Here is a 21,964-nt window from a genome sequence, read left to right on the forward strand (position 1 = left end):
AGCAAGACAAGCAAAGTTGTTGGGAGGCCTTGAAAGACTAATTTCGCTCACACGTGTGGATGCAATTGCAGTTGCAGGGGGGCAAAAATTTCAGATCTGCAGTAGAGGCCAAAATTCTGAAGTTGTGGGTCGATGTTGTGTTGCTAGAAGAGATTTGACTGGGTTTGACTTGGACAAGGGAAGCACATCATTTAGAAAGGTTGGACTTGGTCTTGGAGGGTATTGGTCTTGGTCTAGAGGTCTTGGAATTCGTCAATTGAAGAATCTATAAGAAGAGAAGATATTTTTCAGGTTTTCCTCTCAAGTGGAGAGGTTTTGGCCCTGGCTTGCAGCCTACATTCTATGTTCTTGTGTATTATTGTTCTTCTTGTTTTGGTAGTTGTTTGATGATATCCGAACATAATAATAAGTGAAGAAACTAAAAAGTAAAAAGTAAAAAGACATCACAAGTAGTTATCATAAAAAGAGAAATCATCTTAACCATTGCCCCTTAGATTTCTCAACAAGAGGGAGCGTTTAAAATATGTAGCTACGATTGGTATTTAAGTGAACAAAGTCAAAGGAAAACAAAACTATTATGTAGGCTCCAAAATTGACAAGTCAGTCCCACCACTTTAAGGGGTTTAACCCTTGGTCAAAACCCACATGAATGGACATGTATATATTGACATTTGACCTTCCTCATTTGGATATCATCTCAACAACTCGAATCATATAGAAGAATTATGTTCACATGTGCAAAGAAGGAAAAAAACTAAAGTTGACCACCGAAATTTTTGAATTGAAATTTGACTCATTGACCAGCATTGACTTGGCATTTTCTAGGTTGCTTTTGACCAAACCTTTGACTGGCTATTGGACCAAATCTTTTGGGTTCCTTGACTAGACAGTTGACCAAATTTCTGGGCAAAGAATGGGACATTGACCAAACTGTTTGGCCAGCGTTAACCATAGGTCAATTGTGAAAGTTTGACCAAATTTTTCTAAGGAATTGCAAGGCCAAAACTCAGCTTCCCTGGCCGTAGTTGACCAAGAGCAGCAGAGGCTGAAATTCAATGTGTTGACCAAGTTTGACTTGCTAAATAGAAGCTTGACTTTCTCTTTCCTTTGACCAGATTTGACTTGGAAAGTGGTATGGTTAATTTGACTATATTTTACTGGAAATTTAGATGTACAAATTGATTGAATTAGACAATTTCTCCTAAGAAAAGGTTGTTGGGTTTTTCTCCTGGTTTGGGGTTTTCCCAACATAAATTTTGTCCCTTGTGCATCTTTATTTTACTATGATCTCTACTGCCCTACTGTATTTATGGTTAAAACAAATTGAAGTGTAATTGCTTAATGATCATAATTGTGCTAAGAAGATAAATTGTATCATTGGAAGTAATTATTAGGCAGAAAATTGTGCTTGTCTTACTTGCACTTAAAAATTGACATAAAATATATTTTATCATTATTCCATAATGTCATCTAAAAAGCTAGTTATGTATTGTTTGAATATTATAGATTACTTCATCTTTGTAAGTTCACATTGTTAAGGACCCTACTATTCCAATTTCTTTCTAACCTTTATCTGGGGAAGGCATGGGGAAGTGAATGCCCATGCGCCAAAATGCATACAGAAAAGCCAATAGGAACAAAATTGCTCCCAACGCTGCTCGTTCTTTGCCTACACCTACAATAAAAGAAACGGATGATGAAATTTTTTAAACATGATGAAAATCATAAGATAATAAATAAAACCATAACAGTAAAGGCAAGAAAAATGCATGTTAAGCAAACATAAAAATAGTTGATTTAAAGATATATTTTATTAGATTTTCATTTTCCCGTGTCCTTTCAACATTTTGCATATATATTCTATTCAAAAACAATGTGTCAACCATGCAATTATAATCTCCAAGGCTAAAGCATTTGAATAAAAACACTCAACCAAAGGTATGTCAAGTCAATGCTAACAAAATAATATAAGTATACTCATTGCTACAAACGTTAAACCTCGTTAAAAATAAGTCATTGACATCCAATAAACAAATCTCAATCATGTAGAGTAAATGTACAATATTGAAAGAACATACCATAAATTTCTACTTGTTTGAAGAATCTTTGGCACAAAATAGACAAAATTATGCATTGCGGGAGAGAGAGAGAGAGGATTGCATCTTTAAACGCTCACCCAACTACATAGATCTCCAAATTATGTAGAGCTACATGTGCCAATGCAAAGAGCACACAATAAGTTTCTACTTGTTTAAAGAACATTTAGCATGAAATAGACCAACTTATTTTTATGTGAGAGAGGACTAAAACTTTAAGAGCCCCACCCAACATAACCATACATAAAAGATTATTATTCATTCACAATTCATCTAGACTCAAACCTCACATGTTCCCAATGTTGGAAATACTGAGAGGGAGATGAATCAGTGTTTCACTTCAATTAGTTAATTCTTAAATTTTCAGAGCATTAAACGTCATTAGCATCAAATCACAACAACAGTATACAAGAAATTTTAAGTGGAAACCCTTCTGAGAGAAAAAAAAACATTGAACGCTTTCTAATATAATTTATGAGTACAATATTTATCAACTCCAACTTCCTAGTACTCTATTAGAAAAGAATTCAATTTATCAGGAAGCTCCAACCCCTAAAAGAATGCTCCAACACCCTGGTTTTACCAGCTCCCACTGGAAGGATGCTATAACACCCTAGTTTTTGAGAGAAATATTGATTCACCCCCCTCTTAGTATTTCCAACAATTGGTGTCAGAGGAACATCCTCAACGTTCTCATGGCACATTTTCATCATCATTGTCAATTCATACACCATGGTCACCATCATACCTCAATCAATGTCAAGCAATTAGTATCACTATTAAGGATACGATTGTCATCAAGGTCACTGGTATATAGTGCTGCCAAGCATCACTGTAGGTATCATTGTCAAGAGTCTCTCCCATGGACAAACTATCTCATTGTTCATTAGCCAACCAAGTTAAGTCACTGTATATTCTGTCCTAAACACTTGCTCAACAACAATCATAAATTTATGTCAACATGTACAATTGTTATACAAGGATCAAAGACGGCAATATTGTCATGTAGATATTGTCAAGAGGTAGCGACACAAGGCCACAGTTGTCATCAGAAGGTTACTATTGTTTTCATTAACAGAAAGGTATCAAAAATTGCCATAGCCAATGTTACGCACATAATCTAGCCATTTTCACAAAGTCACTATTATAGGGCAAACATCAATGTCCATTTGTCTCAATACTCAATCAACATCAATCACATCCCAATGCATCAACACCAGTATTTGGAAGTCACAATAGTTCTCTGAGGTATAGAACAAATACCCTACACAAGAACCCTGGCTATTCATTGTGCAAACAGACCCTGGGAAAAATGACATTGTGTTATGATACAATCACCAAGACTTTGTAGAAATGACTTGAAATTTGCTACTGCTAATGAATTCGAACTGAAATCAAGAGACACAAATTGCTTCTACTATTTTACAAAAAGAAAAACACACGATGGAAACACATGCAATAACATGCAACCATCAAAACACAAGGAACACAGTGATTTTACAAGGGAACCCAACTAGGAAAAACCCCTCTGTTTCTTTGCATTAATTCAGATGAGAATATGGATCAATTACAATGACTACTTCACACATGAAGCACACCCTGCACTACAATTCTGATCTTTGTTACGAATATAATTCATATAAAAATGATAAATATAAATATAATAATAATAATAATTAATAATTAATTAACTAATGGTTAGTTAGTTAGTAATGAAGAGGCATGTCTTAGAGACATGACCCTATGTGAAAGGGAACCTACCTAGGGTATATAAGCAAGCCCTCATTCTCATTTGTAATCATCTCATCTTACATGAATTCAATATACAATTACATATCTTGCAATGGACATTTACGTCTTTGAAGTATTTTAAAGATTTTCGTTGCATATATGACTTTTGGTCGTTACATTGGTATCAGAGCTAGGTTTCTTAGAGCCATGACCATATATGAAAGGGAACCTACCTAGGGTATACAAGCAGGCCCTCATTCTCATTTGTAATCATCTCATCTTACATGAATTCAATATACAATTACATGTCTTGCAATGGACATTTACGTCTTTGAAGTATTTTAAAGATTTTTGTTGCGTATACGACTTTTGATCGTTACATTGGTATCAAAGCTAGGTTGGTTGATCTCGGCCTTTGGCAATTAATCTCTGTCAGCTTTGTTGTCATCGCAAGTTAAGTGTTTCGATTCATTAAGGTTCGGAGATTCTCCATTTCGCCATCAGGCCCTTGGAGGCTTGGCCACTTTAAAAAATAAAAAATAAAAAGAAAACAACAGTTAAAAAAAGAATTGGAAAAAAAATTATGAAAGAAAAGAGTTAAAAATATATATATATATATATATATATATATAATTAAAAAAATATAGTCTGATGTAAATTTTGAAGGAGAACATTCATATATATAAAAAGGTTCTACATTATTGATAAAAAGTGCATGATAAAGTCAAAAGGGAATCTTTCCAAATATATTTAAAACTATATGTAAGAGAAGGAAGAGTAGTTAAGATTATCTTGATTCTTCCTTAAGTGGTTTACAATCTTGTGGTTCTAGCAACCCATGGTGCCCATGGTATTTTCAAGGTAAAAGAAGAACAAAAGGAATACAAAATCTCTTTATGTGAATGGTAAGTTTTACTTTTTATGTGGATAGAATTAACCGAGTCAAAGGCACATAAGTGGACATATAATTTATATTATACCCCAAAGAGGTGAATAGCCACTTTTCATTAGGGTCGTAACTTTTCAAAAAGAAAGAAAAAAAAAATTAAATATACATAGGAAAAAAAAATTATAAAACAAAATAAAGTTAAAAAAACAAAAGAAAAAGACAATTAATATATATATATATAAACATTATAAATTAATTAATTAAATTAAATTAAATTAGCAAGGAAGGTTAAGTCAAGAAAAATGGAGCATAATTCGAAAATAATGAAGGAAGTAGTCAAGATGAGTCCCACACAACAATCACTATTTTGGACTAAATGTCCATTTTGTCTAGATGAAATTGGATATACTTATATTAAAAAAAAAAATGCAATTTAAGATGTCCAAGGTGTGGAAGATTATTTAGTACCAAAGAGAATAACGATAATGAGCAGATACAAATAAAACAATTAAAGGAAGAAATCGCAAAATTTCAACCAAAGAACAAAGCATCATAGAAGAAATATAAAATCTCAATGGTCGGTTTCATGAAAAACCAACAGAAAGTACTGAGGAGATTTTGCGCCTCAGGGACCATAATAAAAAATGTTGATTTTGGGTAGCATCAGATGTGCTCTAGCTCCAAAATTTTGTGAAGGGGCTAGAACACATGAGATCTCTAGAACCCAGAAATCGTTTGGAGAAATTCCACCTGGATGAGGAATTATTAAAATAATTAATATTTTTAATGGGTTCCTAGGTCTAAACTTGGGAAAATAAAAATATTAATGTGTACTAATAAGAATATGGGTGACAAACTTCTAAGGGAAGAGGATCAAGCCTGTTTTAATCTTAGCCATTGATTAGAGATTAGACCACAGTCGTTGATTCATCAACAGGACAAGTATAAGAGGAGGCTTGAGGGTCAGTTGGAGATACACCAAAGAGATCAAAGAGTTCAATTTTTCTGGGGCGTCGTTTGCAGAGAAAGTCGAGCTAAGCGATCTAAGTTGCAGTGAGAGGGCCGATTCGACAAAGGGACTTCAGTCCAAAGCCGAGGATACATAGCAAAGAGGCAGAGCAGCAGCAAGAGAGACCACAGCTCCAGAGAGGGTGACGCAGAAGCTAGAGGGGCTGACGCAAAAGCTAGAGGGGCTGACGCAATTCCTTAGAGGCAGTGTTGAGGTTTTCTGTGGGGCAGAGAGAGCAGCAGTTCAGCATATCGACTTATGAGCAAGAGAGGCTCACTGGGAGGGTGACGCAGCTCCTAGAGGAGGTGACGCAGTTCCAGCGCAGAGCTTGGAGCAGCCATCGCTGCCCAGCACTGGGAACAGCAGTTGTCATTTGTGGGGTTTGATCATCCAGTTGTTGGATTGCCAAAATATCTGTCTCCGGAGAGAGGTACTTCTGCTAGGTTTATTCTCTGTTAGGTGCGCTGGATATGGCACCCTAGTTGTATTCAAAAATCTGCTTAATAATACAAACCCTCTATATGTTACACCAGTTTTCCTGCATTGGGTTTTTTCGGGGACGATTGTCCAAAAATAATGGTGTCCCTTAAGTGATTATCTCAGTTTATTTCAATTCATGATCTGTATGTATGTGTAGGCTGCAATAGCGTTTTAATCGTTGTTTAAGTAATTAAATAATTTGTTAAATGTAAAGAACAAGTCGAAGATGATAAACCAGTGATTGCAGTAGGATTTCTAATGTGCAGGTTCAGAAATTCTCACATGGTATCTGTTGAAGTTTCTAAGTCTACTTAGTTAGAAACCATCCATGCACTTTATCTGATTTATTCTTACCTACTTGTTATGTTACTTAGCAAGTTATTTACAGTGTAAATACTGAAAATAAACACTAATGCATGCTCAACATATTACAGATCAACAACTAAAGGAAACAGAAACGATCACACCATATGACACCATTATTTTTGGACCAATGTCCCCGGAAAAACCCAATGTGGGAAAATCGGTGCAGCTATCTGAGGGTTTTCTTATTAAGCAATATCAGAGTACAATATGGGTGTCGAAACTGGCCTACCCAACAAAGAATTTCCTTGGCAGTAATACCTCTCAGTTTGAGACAAATCTCCTCGCTGAAACCCCGGATAATCCTTCCGACAGCTCCTCAGCACCAATCTGCCCCAGAAACCCTAGCATCAGCCTCTCTCTGGACTGCGTCAACCCCTCTCTGCCCAGCGCTAGCCCTGCGTCAACCCTTTGGCCCTCTGCGTCAGCAACGTTGGCCTCTCTGAGGCTTTGCGCAGCTCCCGGCTGCCTCTGCGTGACCCTGCATGAGCCCTCATAGGCTCTGCGTCACTCTCCCTAGCTATTGCGCTACTCTCCCGGCACTATCTCTGCCTATCTGTCTCTCTGTACTCAATGCCCCTCAGCTGCAACTCCTGATCACTAATTCTCTCTCTTAGCAAACCCCGCTTTAAAGAATAGAATGACTAATCACTCTGGTGTGTTCTCCAAGTGACCCTCAAGCCTCCTCTTATACTTTTCCTGTTGACATATCAACGGCTAAGATTAAGTCCCTAATCAACGACTAAGATTAGATCTAGATTGATCCAAGTCTTTTGGACCATTCTTACACAGTATAATACACATTAATATTTTATTTTCCCTAAGTTTAGACTTAGGGACTCCATTAAAAATATTAATTATTTTAATATCTCCTAAACTATTTAGAATCTGCCCAAACCCTTTCTGGATATTGGAGATCTCATATGCCCCAACCTGTCCACCAAATTTTATGGCTAGAGCACGTCTGATGCTACCCCAAATCAACACTCCCTCTTAGCAAGGACTGTGCTCTAGCAATACTCCTCACTGAGTATTACTCTGATCATCCGGCATCGGTACCTGTGCTAATGCTAGGTCTTCCTGCCCAACATCCTCTGCACTGCTGCATCCTGCACTGCTGCCCATGGTTCTGCCACTGCCACTGTTGCATCTGTACAACAGCTCCCTCTACATTTGTGTTGTTGCTGGTCCTTTCTCCCAGCACTGCACCTACTCTCATCATGTTGCATCGTGCTACCCACTGTTGCATTACAACTCAGTTACTGAGAAGTAACTGATCTCCCAATCTTACCTCTCTATTGGGCTAGAGACACCCACTGATGCTGAAGCTCCCTCTACCACTGACAAGTGCTCCCTCTCTAACCTTTGCGTTGCTGCAACAATTCCCTGCATCTCGCACCGTTGCACACCTCTTTGTGCCATCCTGCACTGGTGCAACACTCTCGTGCCTCTCGCACTGTTGCAGCCTGCTAGCCTTGCGTTGTCTCGACTCTTGCACTGTAGCTCTCTTTGTCGCTCCATCCGCATCCATCTTTACCCGACTCAGCCAATCCTACTACTCCTCTTCGAGGCTCCCGTAGAAAGGTCTAATCCAAGAGGCTGGGTACTTCGAGGATCCTGCCCCTCATCGCCTGTAGTCTTCCTGACTACAGCTCGATGTCTCCCCACTTTCGCTCAAGTGGTGCGTGTGCGCTCATGGCACAGTCATCATCTGTCAAAACTTCCTTCTCTGCCCTTGCTGGTGCTGCCTTCGTCTCGGAAGACTCTCCCTTACTCTTCTTCCTTGGACACTGGGTCGCATAATAACCCAGCTCCCCACAGTGGAAGCACTTGATCTTGGAGAGATCCTTCTTCTTCCTCCTTTCCTGCTTTCCCTCAGATGTTAGGGCAATATCTTCCTCCTCCCGCTTGACTTTGATCCCCTTGTTGCTGCTACCCGTCTTTGAATGTCGTCTGATCTCTTCCTGGCGAAAAGCCACCCACATCTTATCCAAGCTGGAAGTGTCCCTCTGCCCAGTATACTCTGGACAAATACCTCCCAGTCTTCTGAGACTGCATTCAGGGTCGTCCTCACCATCAACTCCTGATCCGGTGTGGCTTCTATAGCAGTCAACTGATCTCGGATCTCGTTCAGTCCTCCGAGGAAGGTGTCGATCGGTTCTCCCTTCTTCATCTGATACGACCTCAACTGATTCTCAAGTAACATTCTTCTCTGCACAAAAGTATGTTGGTACAATTTCTTGAGGGCCTCCCACATCTCATATGTCGTTTCCTTCTCGGCAATGTGTGGTACTACATGGTCCTTGACCCCGTCAAGGATGATGCTCTTGGCCCTCGCCATTGCCTCCTCGTACTTGTCGTTATCATTGGGGTCAACTGGGATAGCTATAACCTTTAAGGCGAAGTTCTTGACACGATTTTTGTCAAGTACGGATAAGATTTTGGCCTTCCAGACTACAAAGTTCGACGCTCCGTCTAGTCTATCCTGGTCTCTTACTCCGTGTAGTGCCATGATTCTCTTCTACTTCCCTCCTGGAAGTTCTCTGTTAGACTCCTCCGAGTCTCTACTTCTCGTCTGGAAGTTCTCTTCTAGACTCCCTCTGAGTCTCGATTTCCCTCCTAGAAATCCTTCTACCGCTGTCGAGATGCCCCCTACCTCTTGGCCTTGCTCTGTTAGGTATTGTTCTGACTACAGTACCTCACCAGCTCCACTCTACAATATTCCCACAGCCTTCCCGGCACCAGCAACCTGAAGGTGAGAGCTCCTAGGCTCTGCGCAATCCCGGCACCAGCAACCTGAAGGTGAGAGCTCCTAGGCTCTGCGCAATCCCAGCACTAGCAACCCGGCCTCCTCAACCAACTCCGTCAGCCCTCCCAACTACTGCGTGGCTCTGCATGAGGCTCCCTTTGCCCAGGTCAAGGAGGAGGAGGAGGATGCAGCGCTTGCATCGTCGGGACAGCAAGTGCAACAGAAGAGGAAGAAGAAGGACATCACCAAGGTCAGATGCTTCAATTGTGGGGAACTGGGACATTATGCCACTCAGTGCCCCCAAAAGAAGGGAAAGGGGGAGGCTTCTGACTCAAAGGTTGCTCTAGCGAAAGCTAACAAGGAAGGCGAGGATGACGATTGCGCCATGAGTGCTCATGCACCTCTGGAGAAGAGGTGGGGCGATATGAAGTTGTAGCCGAGAGGACTACATGGGGGCAAGATCCTTGAGGTGCCCAAACTCTTGGATCACATATGGCAATGGGAGCCCTTAACGACAGTAGCATAATGACGGGTGTCAGTTGGAGCGAAGTGTGATGGAGCGACAATGGCATTGCTAGAGTGCCAAAGACCGAGGCAGTGCAATGCATGTTGTAGCAGTGCGAGAGGCACAGAGCAGTTTGCAGCAGCGCAGTAGCAGCAGAGGGGCAGCACAGATTAGCAGCAAAGGTAGCTTTAGCATCACGAGGCATCCATACTAACCAGCATGTCAGTGTTTAGGTGAGTTTTTAGTTGCTCACTTCTCAGCAACTGAGTTGTAGTGCAGCAGTTAGCACTGGCAGTGCTATGGGCAGCATGATGCAGCATTTTGAGAGGGAGTTGTAATACAGATGCAGCAGTGGCAGTGGTAGAGCCATGGGCAGTAGTACCAGAAGCAGCAGTGCAGTGGATGAAGGGCAGCAGTACGGGAAGCAGCAGTGCAGTGGATGAAGGGCAGCTGGCCAACCATCAGCAGCACAGAGGACCGATGCAGTGGATTAGTGTAGTACTTCTATTGAGAAGTATTGTTAGAGCACATTCCTCGCTAAGAGGGAGTGTTGATTTTGGGTAGCATCAGATGTGCTCTAGCTCCGAAATTTTGTGGAGGGGCGAACATATGAGATCTCCAGAACCCAAAAATCGTTTGAAGAAATTCCACCCAGATGAGGAGTTATTAAAATAATTAATATTTTAATGGGTTACTAAGTCTAAACTTAGGAAAATAAAAATATTAATGTGTATTAATAAGAATATGGGTGAGAAACTTCTAAGTGAGAAGGGTCAAGCCTGTTTTAATCTTAGTCGTTGATTAGAGACTAGATCACGGTCGTTGATTCATCAACAGGAAAAGTATAAGAGGAGGCTTGAGGGTCAGTTGGAGATACACGAAGAGATCAAAGAGTTCGATTTTTCTGGGTCGTGGTTTGCTGAGAGAGTCGAGCTAAGTGATCTGAGTTGCAATGAGAGGGGCAATTCGGCAGAGAGACTTCAGTCCAAGGCTGAGGATACATAGCAGAGAGGCAGAGCAGCAGTAGAAGAGACAACGCAGCTCCAAAGAGGGTGATGCAGAAGCTAGAGGGGTTGACGCAAAAGCTAGAGGGGTTGACGAAGTTCCATAGAGGCAGTGTTGAGGTTTTATGTGGGGCAGAGATAGTAGCAGTTCAGCATATCGACTTCTGAGCAAGGGAGGCTCACTAGGAGGGTGACGCAACTCCTAGAGGAGGTGACGCAGTTCCAATGCAGAGCTTGGAGTAGCCATCATTGCCCAGCACTGGGAACAGCAGTTGTCATCTGTGGGGTTTAATCATCCAGCTGCTCGATTGCCAAAATATCTGACTCCGAAGAGAGGTACTTCTGCAAGGTTTATTCTCTGTTGGGTAGCCAGATATAACACCCTAGTTGTATTCAGAAATCTGCGTACTAATACAAACTCTCTATACGTTGCACCAGTTTTCCCGCATTGGGTTTTTCCGGGGACGATTGTCCAAAAATAATAATGTCCCTTGTGTGATTGTCTCAGTTTATTTCAGTTCATGATCTGTATGTATGTGTAGGCTGCAATAGTGTTTTCATCATTGTTTAAGTAATTAAATAGCTTGTTAAATGTACAGAACAAGTAGGAGATGATAAACCAATGATTGCAGTAGGATTTTTGATGTCTAGATTCAGAAATTCTCACAAAAAAATTACTTGAACAAGTCAAAAAGTCCAAGATTAAGAAGCAAAAATTAAAGCAAGAGAACAAAAGTTCTAAGGAGAAATTCAACAAGAATCTATCGAAGAAGGAAGAAGAAAATTTGCGTTTAAAAACTTTGAATCAAAGGTTATTATAACAGATCAAAAATAAAGAAAAGGATACTAAGGAAAAAGTCGACAATTCAAAAAATGATGAACTTTCACGTCTAAGGAATCATAACCAAGCCCTACTTACGCAAATTAAGAAGCTTAAAAGTGACAAGAAGTCACTAAATGACAAGTTAGAACAACTTCAAGGAGAAGTATTGAAGTCTCCAGTCATTTCAGTCCAAGTTGAAGATAAAGGAATAAATATCGATCCAGTTAATATCACAACTCAAGAGGATGAGAAACCAAAAGAAGTTAAAACATATTCAGAAGTTGTAGTTCAAACGATGGACATTCCAAATGATGATGCCAACTCAACAACAACAACACTTGAAGGAAATCAGGGAACTGCCACTAACATGATAAGGGAAAATCCAACCAGAAGAACTCTTTATCGACATTTGAATCACAAGATCAAGCTTTCCAGTCAATCTATGTACCAGTATCACTCAGAATGAAAACAACAGATTTATGTTCCCAAGAATACTGAAGTTTGCAGAATCTAGTCCGATGATAACAATTCAATGCAAATTTTCAGTAACGGAAGATTTCATAGAGGATTAATCTAGGATGGTCAAATCTATTTTCAATTCGACAATTTTATTTATTGCTCCAAGAATCATATCGTCTGCTAACAACGAAGATGACAGATTTGCGACAAGCAAAAAAAGAGATCCAACCTTTCATCAGTAAGCTTTGAGGACAAAGCTTTTTGAATAGAGGGGCAATGTTACAAATATAATTCATATAAAATTGATAAATATAAATATAATAAACAATAATTGATTAACTAAGGGTTAGTTAGTTAGTAATGAAGAGGCATGTCTTAGAGACATGACCATTCATGAAAGAGCACCTGCCTAGGGTATATAAGCAAGCAGTGTTGCGAACATCTCGATAACATCCCAATTTTATCTTGAAATCGCGATTTTTTGGCCTAGCCGATGTTCGTCGATTTTTACCGATATTTTGATGGTATCTTGATTTTGCAGATGTTTGCCAATTTTTACAGATGTTTTGCCGATTTTTTGGTTTTTCGGACCTTTGTCGATTTTATCCCGATGTCGATGTTCGCAACATTGTAAGTAGGCACTCATTCTCATTTGTAATCATCTCATATCTTACATGAATTCAATATACAATTACATGTCTTACAATGGACATTTACATCTTTGAAGTATTTTAAAGATTTCCGTTGCGTATGCGAACCTTGTTCGTTACAATCTCCTATTCACTGACCTACTCTGACCAACACTTAGCCAAAATAGGCCTCAACCTTCTTCCTATTTCCTTGCACAATGCTCGAGGAAATTAGCCCCTAATAAATAAGAAAATTCCCTATTTCCTTGCGCAAATCTTGAAGGAATTGATCACCTGCTCCAATACAAAACCTGCACACTCATTTAGTATACAATTGACAATTACAATGTGCATTTTTCCTCCACTCCAACTAGGCAATTCAAATTCCATGCATGATCGGGACTATTTTTAGTAAATTGATCAGTTAATTGAGAGATCAGTGAGTTAACAACGGTTCTACTACTCAACTGAACTCCTAATGTCTCTATTCTAGACTAGAGCTCAAATAATTGAGTTTAACTAACAATAAATCCACTAGATTGCTAGATTTTATCAATCAACCCATGTACAGCTCTACTTCTAGCCTACAAACTCAAATTTATTGACTTAACAAGGAGACAAACCCATGTCACTCCAGCTAAATGCAACCCAAATCATCCTGCTGATGTGGAAAATCGAATTTCTCCATTTGACTCAGGCACAAGTCAAATAAAGTCTTTTTTTGCTACAAAACTAACACTCCTTAGCAAGAAAAGGGTTCTGCATCACTCCTATCCTGCTCTTGTGGAACTTGAATTTGCCTCTTAACAATGCCTTTGTCAAAATATCTGCATCCTGCTCCTCTGTGGGAATGTACTACAAAATCATGAATCTCCTCTGCACACAATCTCTCAAATGATGGTACCTAATATCATTGTGCTTAGACCTGTCATAAAATACTCGATTTTCAGAGAGTTTGATACAACTTTTATTATCATAATAAATCACAATGGGATTCGTCCCCTGACTGAAGAGAACAAGAAGAATTTTACTCATCCAAAATGGCCTTGCATGTTGCTTGACTAGCAGCCATATACTCAACCTCTGCTGAGCTGAGTGCTACAGATCTTTGTTTCCTGCTATACCAAGAAATAGTTGCTAACCCAACACTAAGATAGCTCCCAAAGTGTTCCTCCTGTCTAATGGACTCCCTGCCCAATCTGCATCAGTGAAGCCTTGGAGCTTCACACCATCATTCCTCCTATACCATAACCCAAAATTTGTTGTGCCTCTGAGGTATCTAAGCACATGTTTTGCTACTTTCCAGTGAAGCTTGGTAGGCTTCACCATAAATTGACTCAGTTGATTAACTACAAAACATATGTTGGTCCTTGTGTTCACTAGATACATCAAAGACCCCATATGGAATCTCATAAGTATTTCAGTGGTATACTTCCCTTGACTCACAAACAGCTCTCCATCTCCCTACCACACCTCCAAACTAAGGAAATAGTGCATCAAGCCTATGTCCTTCATCTCGAACTCTCTTGCAAGGTCCTCCTTGCAAGACTAGATCAGCTTCTCATCCCCTGCCAGTGTGAAGTCATCTACATACAGGACTAAGATAAGCAATTTTCCATCTACCACAATGAATTAGATATTGGTATATGCTTCACTCTTAGTGAAGCCAAGCCCATTGAGATAGGAGTCTATGCGAGTGTACCAAGCATGGGATGCTTGCTTGACACCATAAGGACTCTCCTGAGTCTACACACATGTGTCTCCCTGTCAAATGTCTCAAACCCCTTAGGCTGCTCTATGTAAATCTCTTCCTCAACCACTCCACTAAGGAAGGTAGTCTTCACATCCATTTGGTGGATCTTCCACCCCAACTGTGCAGCTAATGCTAGAATGGTTCTGATGGAGGAGTATCTTGCCAAAGGGGCAAATGTCTCCTCATAATCAACTCCCTCTACCTATGAGAAGCCTTTGGCCACAAATTTGGCCTTGTACTTCTCGATACTACCATCAGCTACATGTTTCACTTTGTATATCCATCTAGAACCAACCACTGACTTGTTCTCTGGTCTTGGCACCACCTCCCATACATTGTTCTTCATGATGGAGTCATACTCCTCCACCATGGCATCTACCAACACTGGTTGGGAAACTGCCTCCTCAAACAAAGAAGGCTCAGAATCAATAAGTTTTGTCATGAGTGTTGTATAACTAGTATATTTGTTTGGTGATCTCCTCTACTTGCGCAAGGATGTAGGAGCTCCCACATGCTCCTGTGCATCCTGCACCAACCTATCAGCCTCTTCGGTTCTCTTCCCCGCCTCTCTGGAAGATTCTAGTTGAGTGGGTGCCACCACTCGGCTTGCTCTCTACTCCACAACATCTTGAGACTCTTCCTTTGGAGCTAGAAGCTCCTCCTCTGGTGGAATACTCAACTCTCGCTCTAGAGAGCTTCTCATAGCATTCTCCTCGTCAAATTAGACATCTCTCCTCGTCATCGTTAACCTAAGTGAGGGCAAATACACCCAATAGGTATGAGATGTATCTGTGTATCCTACAAATATCCCCATCTCAGTTGTAGGCTCTAACTTTTTCCTACTATCCTTGGAGACATGATAATAGACTGTAGCTCCAAAAATTCAAAAATGGGAGACATCTGGCTTCCTCCTAGAGAAAGCCTCTTCGGGTGTGATCATGCCAAGTATTTTGTGAGGGCCCTGGTTCTACAAAAACACTGATGTATTACATGCTTCTGCCCACAAAGATAATGGCAATCCTTGGTCATGCAACATTGTTCTTGCAACCCCTACAATGCTTCTAAGTTTCCTCTATGCCACCCCATTTTGTTGTGGGTTGTGGGTGCAATTAGTTCTCTTCTAATACCTTCCTTGGCACAAAATTCTTTGAAGGCATTAGACACAGATTCTCCTCCATTGTCACTTCTCAAGGATTTAATTTTTTGTCTAGTCTCATTTTCAACTAATGCTTTGAATTCAACAAATTTTGCAAACACTTCATCTTTCTTCTTCATTAAATAGATCCAACACTTACGAGGAAAGTCATCTATGAAAGTTACATAATACATGTGCTTAGTAGCTAAGGCTGTAGAAAATGGTCCACACACATCTAAGTGGACTCGCTCCAAGATGGCTCCAGCTCTATTATCTCGGCACTGGAAGGAGGATATCACATATTTTCCAAGGGTGCATCCCTTGCAACATCATGTTGGTCAAGGGTGCATTTTGGAAGTCTTGTGGGACCTACTGCATTATTTTCAAAGCTCCATGGTGCAAGTGTCCCATGCACCTATGCCAAAGCTCTCCAACATCTTGACTTTGAACATGTTATTCTTTGTTGCTCAATGCAGCACATGCATCCACCTCTAGCTTGTAGAGATTTTTCACCCGAACACCAATTTGTTTTACTTGTCCAGTAGCAACATGCTTCAGATAAGCTTTCCCTTTACTGAACACCACATCATATCCTCTGTCCTCCAATACAGCTACAGAAATCAAATTTTTCTTTAGCCCAGGCACATACATTACATTTTTCATGTGAAGATGGGAGCTTGACTCCCTCTTAAAGGTGACAATACCAATCCCTTTGGTACTATACCTCCCATCATCTCCAAGTTCTATGTGTAATTGTAGGTCCTTCTCCTCTAGCCTGTCGAAGAACTCCTTATTCCCTGTCCTATGAAATGAAGCACCGGAATCTAAGTACCATACACCACCTCGTACAGTACTTGCCATGCATGCAATGCAGGGGAAATCCAACTCGAATTATGATGTGAGAGCATCACCTCCTGTTGCTCCTACAGCCTTCTTCCCAGATTTCTTCTGCAGACATTTGGTTGCATAGTGTCCATATTCATGGCAGTGAAAACATTTAATTATGTTGAGGTCCTTCTTTTTGCCCTGGTTCTCGCTGGATTTTGCCTTGCCTTGGGCTTTCTTTCACTTGCCTACCAAGGCAAAGTTTTCTTCCTCCTCAGCTCTGGAGGTGACACCATCTCTAGTGTTTCTTTTGATCTCCTCCTGCACCAAATCAGACCAAAGTCTCTACCAATCTGGTAGCTTATCTCTTCCATTAACTAAATCCTAATAGCTATGCCAGGGTTTCGAAAGGCCAAGGAGTGCTAAGCTCACAAGTTCAGATGATGGCACATTTTCTCCTACTCCTCCAAGTTCATCTCGAACCTGAGTGAATTTGGATAGGTATTGAGGAATGGTTTCATTTTTTTGCATTTGAATGCTCCCAATTTTATCTCTCAATGCCAATTTCCTAGCATCATTATTGCTCTAGAATAGATCCTTGAGATTTTTCCACATTGCAAAAGGAGTCTCCTTGCCATGCAAATTCAAAACCACATGATCTTTAACACCCTCCATAATAATCCTCCTGGTTTTTGTTATGTCTTTCTTCCACTGAGTAAGTGCTTATGCATCTGATGCTACGAGTTTTGGAATATCAGTTTGTGTGTATTCCCATACTCCATTGTCATTCAAGATAGCTTCCATCCTGTCTTTCCAAGCACAAAAATTCGAGGTGCCCTCCAATGCATACTCAAGCCTCAATCCATTGAAAGACATTTTTCTTGCACTTAAGAGAATTTGCACCAAAAACTTTGCAAATCGAAATTTCTCTGAGAGAAGATCTGGAACAAGGTTTCTATGTAGTCTTTTGTAGCTCTAATACCATGTAGAAATGGCAAGAAATTTGCTACTACTAATGAATTCAAACTGAAATCAAGAGACACAAAATTCTTCTACTATTCTGCAAAAAGAAAAACACACAACAGAAACACATGCAATAACATGCAACCATCAAAACACAAGGAACATAATGATGTTACAAGGGAACCCAACTGGGAAAAACCCCTTCGCTACTTTGCATTAATTCAGATGAGAATATGGATCAATTACAATGACTGCTTCACACATGAAGCACATCCTGCACTACAATTTTGATCTCCTACTCACTAACCTGCTTTGACCAACACTTATCCAAAATAGGCCTCATCCTTCCTCCTATTTCCTTATGCAACCCTTGAGGAAATTAGCCCCTAAAAATAGGAGAATTCCCTATTTCCTTGCGCAAATCCTGAAGGAATTAATCACCTACTCCAATGCAAAACCTGTACATTCAGCGAGTATACAACTAACAATTATAATGTGCCTTTTTCCTCTACTCCAATAAGGCTATTCGAATTCCATGCATGACTAGGACTATTTTTAGTAAATTGATTAGTTAACTGAGAGATCAGTGAATTAACAATAGTTCTACTACTCAACTGAACTCCTACTGACTTTATTCTATACTAGAGCTCAAATAATTGAGTTTAGCTAACAATAAATCCACTAGATTGCTAGATTTTAGCAATCAACCCATGCAAAACTCTACTTCTAGACTACAAACTTGAATTTACTGATTTAACTAGGAGACAAAGCTTCATCACTTTGGCTTCATTTTGGATGGCTTATTCTACACTTTATGAGCTATGTGGTGGGTTTGCCACCAAAGCCATGTTATTTTACACATTAAAATCTTTTTAGGGCATCTTAGGCTAATTCGAATTAGAAGAGGCTCATATATATAAAGTTAATCCTGATTTGTGTCAAACATCATCATCACACTTGGATATCTCTCTAGAGAATTCCGCTCTTCTTTTTGGATGTCTATTGGAGCTCTCTTGATGCATTTCGATATATTTGGAAGTTGAAGTCTTGTTCTCTCTTGGAGCCGCTATCTTGATCTTGGATTGCATATATCTCTTGTTATCCTATAAGTGATTTTGTTGAAGATCCTTTCATGTAATAATATCTAATGTGTGGAAATTTTGCAACTAGCTAGTTCTTCTTGTGCCTTAATTATTGAATATCATTGTGAAAATTGTTAGATTGAAAATTTGTGCATGTTACTCATTGAATAACAAGTAGATGAATGTTCCTGGTGGATTGAAATCTGATTTTCTTCCATAAAATTCCATAGTTCTTGGGTGGGTAATTGTTGAAAATTTGGTGCTAGGGCATCACATTTTAGCCTCCTTGAAGACAACTTCAGCCAAATTTTGAATCAATTGACTCCATATAGCCCAAAGACTAGGCACTAGTCCAAGAAATTTGGTGATCACCCTCTCCTATCCCTTCTTTTCCTCTTCTCAAAATTTTGGCCCTCTTTTCTAGAAGACTAGCTAGGGCACCCTGTGAAATCCTTTGGGAGGCATATTTTTCAAATTTGTCTGGATAGGGATTTGCATTGATGTTTTCTCTAGAGGATCTCAAATTTTGAAGCAATTCTCATGATGGAATCTCAAGATATTTGATGCCCTAGTGGTTACCCTAAAAAGGTAACCTAAGTAGTCCTTCTTTGATAAGGTGGCTTTCTTGAGGATAGTATGAGCCTAGCATTCATTTGAATAAATCATAAGAACCCCTTTCCTCTGTCTTACCTTGACCTAGGAAGTGCTTTGGAGGGAATTTCCTCCCACGATCATCCTAAAAACCCTAGGTCTAGTGTAAGCCCTAACTAGGTTTCTCAAGAATAGTGAAAGCCTACTTGAAGGTATATGATTATCTCTCAAAGATTCTTGAGAGGTTTTGCATCATATTGAGGGCCTTGTAGGAATTTACAAGGTAAGTTCCTCAGATAGAAAATCAAAGGACATTGTTCACAAACAGATCACAAATCAATACACCAGTATGTTTGACGTGGTTAAAACCCTCAAAGAGGGAAACAGTCCACGGCCTAAGCCAATGTGGCCACTTGAGGCAATTTATTAATGTAAAAGAAAGAAAATTTACATAAGCTTATCTCATGAACGGTCACCTTACAAATGACCCTCCATGCTCTTTAAATAGAGATGATAGACCAATCGACTGTTAAGTCACAGATCAAGTGTCGGTAATACCGAGGAGCGAATGAACCGTCAAATCACTTCATGTCTAGAACATATCGTGACCGTCGGATTGTAAGTTACAAAAGTACATAATACAGAAACACACTTTACCTAACTCTACACTAGACCAAGTTATACTTAACTATTTCCTATGTGTCGGAATATCCTAGCATCCCCCCTTAAGAACAACTTGGGATAGGATTGAAGGATGTACAAAGATGACACAATAGGAGAAGGAAGGAGGCATTAGAGCCTATCCCCCCTTAGTGACAACTTCCTGAACTCCAACCATAAATCAAAGTTTAGTAAACTTCGCCTCTGTGAGAGCCTTTGTAAAGATGTCTGCAAATTGATTATCAGTTGAACAATATTGCACTTCAAGAACATGGTCATGAATGAGCTTTCTGATGAAGTGCATATGTAGTTCAATGTGTTTGTTGCGCTGATGTTGGACTGGATCTTTGCATAGTTGAATGGCACTTTGATTATCACACCAAAGTGTAGTCGGATGTTGCTGCTGAAAACCAAACTCTAACAGGATCTGACGAAGCCACAGGGCTTCCTTACTAGCTTCAACGGCACCACGATACTCTGCTTCTGCTGAAGAAAGAGAAATGGCACTTTGTTTCTTGCAAGCCCATGTAATAGGTCCAGAACCAAGAGTGAAGACATAACCTGCAGTAGACTTCCAATTATCAGGGTCACCAGCCCAATTAGAATCAGTGAAACCAACCAATAGAGAAGATGCTTCTGCACTGTAATGAAACCCAAACTGAAATGTACCTCGAACATAACAAAGTATTCTTTTAGTTGCTTAACAATGACTTTCATCTGGGTTTTGCATAAACCGAGCAATAAGGCCAATAGCAAAGGAAAGGTCAGGACAAGTATGGGTCAAATACAAAAGTTTTCCTACAAGCTGACAGCATAAGGTAGCATCAACTTCAGGGGAAGTACAAGTGACTAAAAGTTTGGCTCCAGATTGAAAGGGAGAAGGGGCTAGCTTACAGTCTTCCATGTGAAAGTGGCGTAGAATATCACATGCATACTTGGATTGGGAAAAGGAAATACCTTCCTTGGATTGCAAGACTTGAAGACCAAGAAAATAATGCAAGTGTCCTAAGTCTGTCATTTCAAACTTCTTTTTAAGGCTTGACTTCACATGGTTTATAAGGTTGGGATCACTACCAGTAAGGATAAGTTCATCAACATAAAGAACAAGAATGATAAGAGACTTACCCACTTTCTTGGTGTAGACAATATTGTCAAAATGACACCTAGAAAATCCAGTATCTAAAAGAAAGCTATCCATTTTGGCATACCAAGCCCGAGGGGCTTGCTTGAAACCATAAAGGGATTTCTTAAGCCGACATACAAGGCTGGAGTCTGTTTGTATAAAGCTAGGAGGTTGTTCCATATAGATTTCTTCATCCAAGTCCCCATGCAAGAAGGCAAATTTAACATCCATCTGATGGACTTCCCATTTGAAAGAGGCAGCGAGGGAAAGAACAAGGCGGATAGAGTTCATTTTGGCAACAGGGGAGAAGGTTTCAGTATAGTCAATGTCTTCAACTTGTGAAAAACCCTTAGCAACAAGACGAGCTTTATGTTTATCAACTTTCCATCTGGTCCAAACTTGGTTCTGTAAACCCATTTACATCTAACAAGTTTTCTTCCCTTTGGAAGAGGAACAAGATCCCATGTATCATTTGCCAATAATGAACGATATTCTTCATTCATAGTTGCGTCCCAATCTGGATGGCCTGAAGCTTTTGCAAAGGTGTCAGGATCATAATTCGCTGAAGCTTGAGCCAGTAAAGAACAATGTCTATTGAACTGAGAACGTGTACGTCGTTGATCTGTAAGATCACCTGCAAGAGAACCTGCTACATCCCAAGTAGCACGGACCCATTTTGGAAGCTGAGGAGCTGAAGGAGGATCCTGAGAAGGTGGGGGAGGATTGTCATCCTCGTTGTCATCATCTGAAGAAGAAATATTTTCAGAAGTAGAAGGGATAGAGAGAGGTGGCACATCCGCCGAACTAGGCTTGTAGGCCGATATATTTTCAGCAAACTTTACATCTCTTCTAATGATAACATTTTTGGATTTACGTGAAAGAAGTCTATATCCTTTGACATCTTCAGAATATCCAACAAAAATACATTTTTCACTCTTAGGTTCTAAGGCTTTATGTTTCTCATCTGGAATATGGGCCCATGCTTCACTTCCAAAAACACGAAAGTGACTTACATCTGGTTTAATTGAGCTCCATGCTTCTTCTAGAGTGATATTCTTTAAAACCATAGTAGGAGTGTGATTTACTATGTAATTT

At 39.9% G+C, this 21,964-nt stretch overlaps 1 protein-coding gene across 3 annotated transcripts in view; it reads right to left on the minus strand.

The window, feature by feature from the left end:
• Positions 1-21,964, minus strand: part of LOC149256230 (GPCR-type G protein COLD1-like) — a 402,810-nt gene that overhangs the window by 288,227 nt on the left and 92,619 nt on the right. For 2 of the 3 annotated variants that reach the window (XR_016267270.1, XM_089460700.1), the window contains exon 3: positions 1,568-1,675. The exons of the other annotated variant lie outside the window; for it this stretch is intronic. Coding sequence is in view for 1 of the 2 variants with exons in the window: in XM_089460700.1 (XP_089316826.1) it covers positions 1,568-1,675 (108 nt within the window). In the remaining variant the exon portion in view is untranslated. The remainder of the gene's footprint in view (positions 1-1,567; positions 1,676-21,964) is intronic. 3 annotated transcript variants of the gene reach the window in all.

Source organism: Pinus tabuliformis, chromosome 7, assembly GCF_031772625.1.
Source record: "Pinus tabuliformis cultivar Carrire ecotype Pingquan chromosome 7, CPIR1, whole genome shotgun sequence".
Taxonomy (NCBI): Eukaryota; Viridiplantae; Streptophyta; class Pinopsida; order Pinales; family Pinaceae; genus Pinus; species Pinus tabuliformis.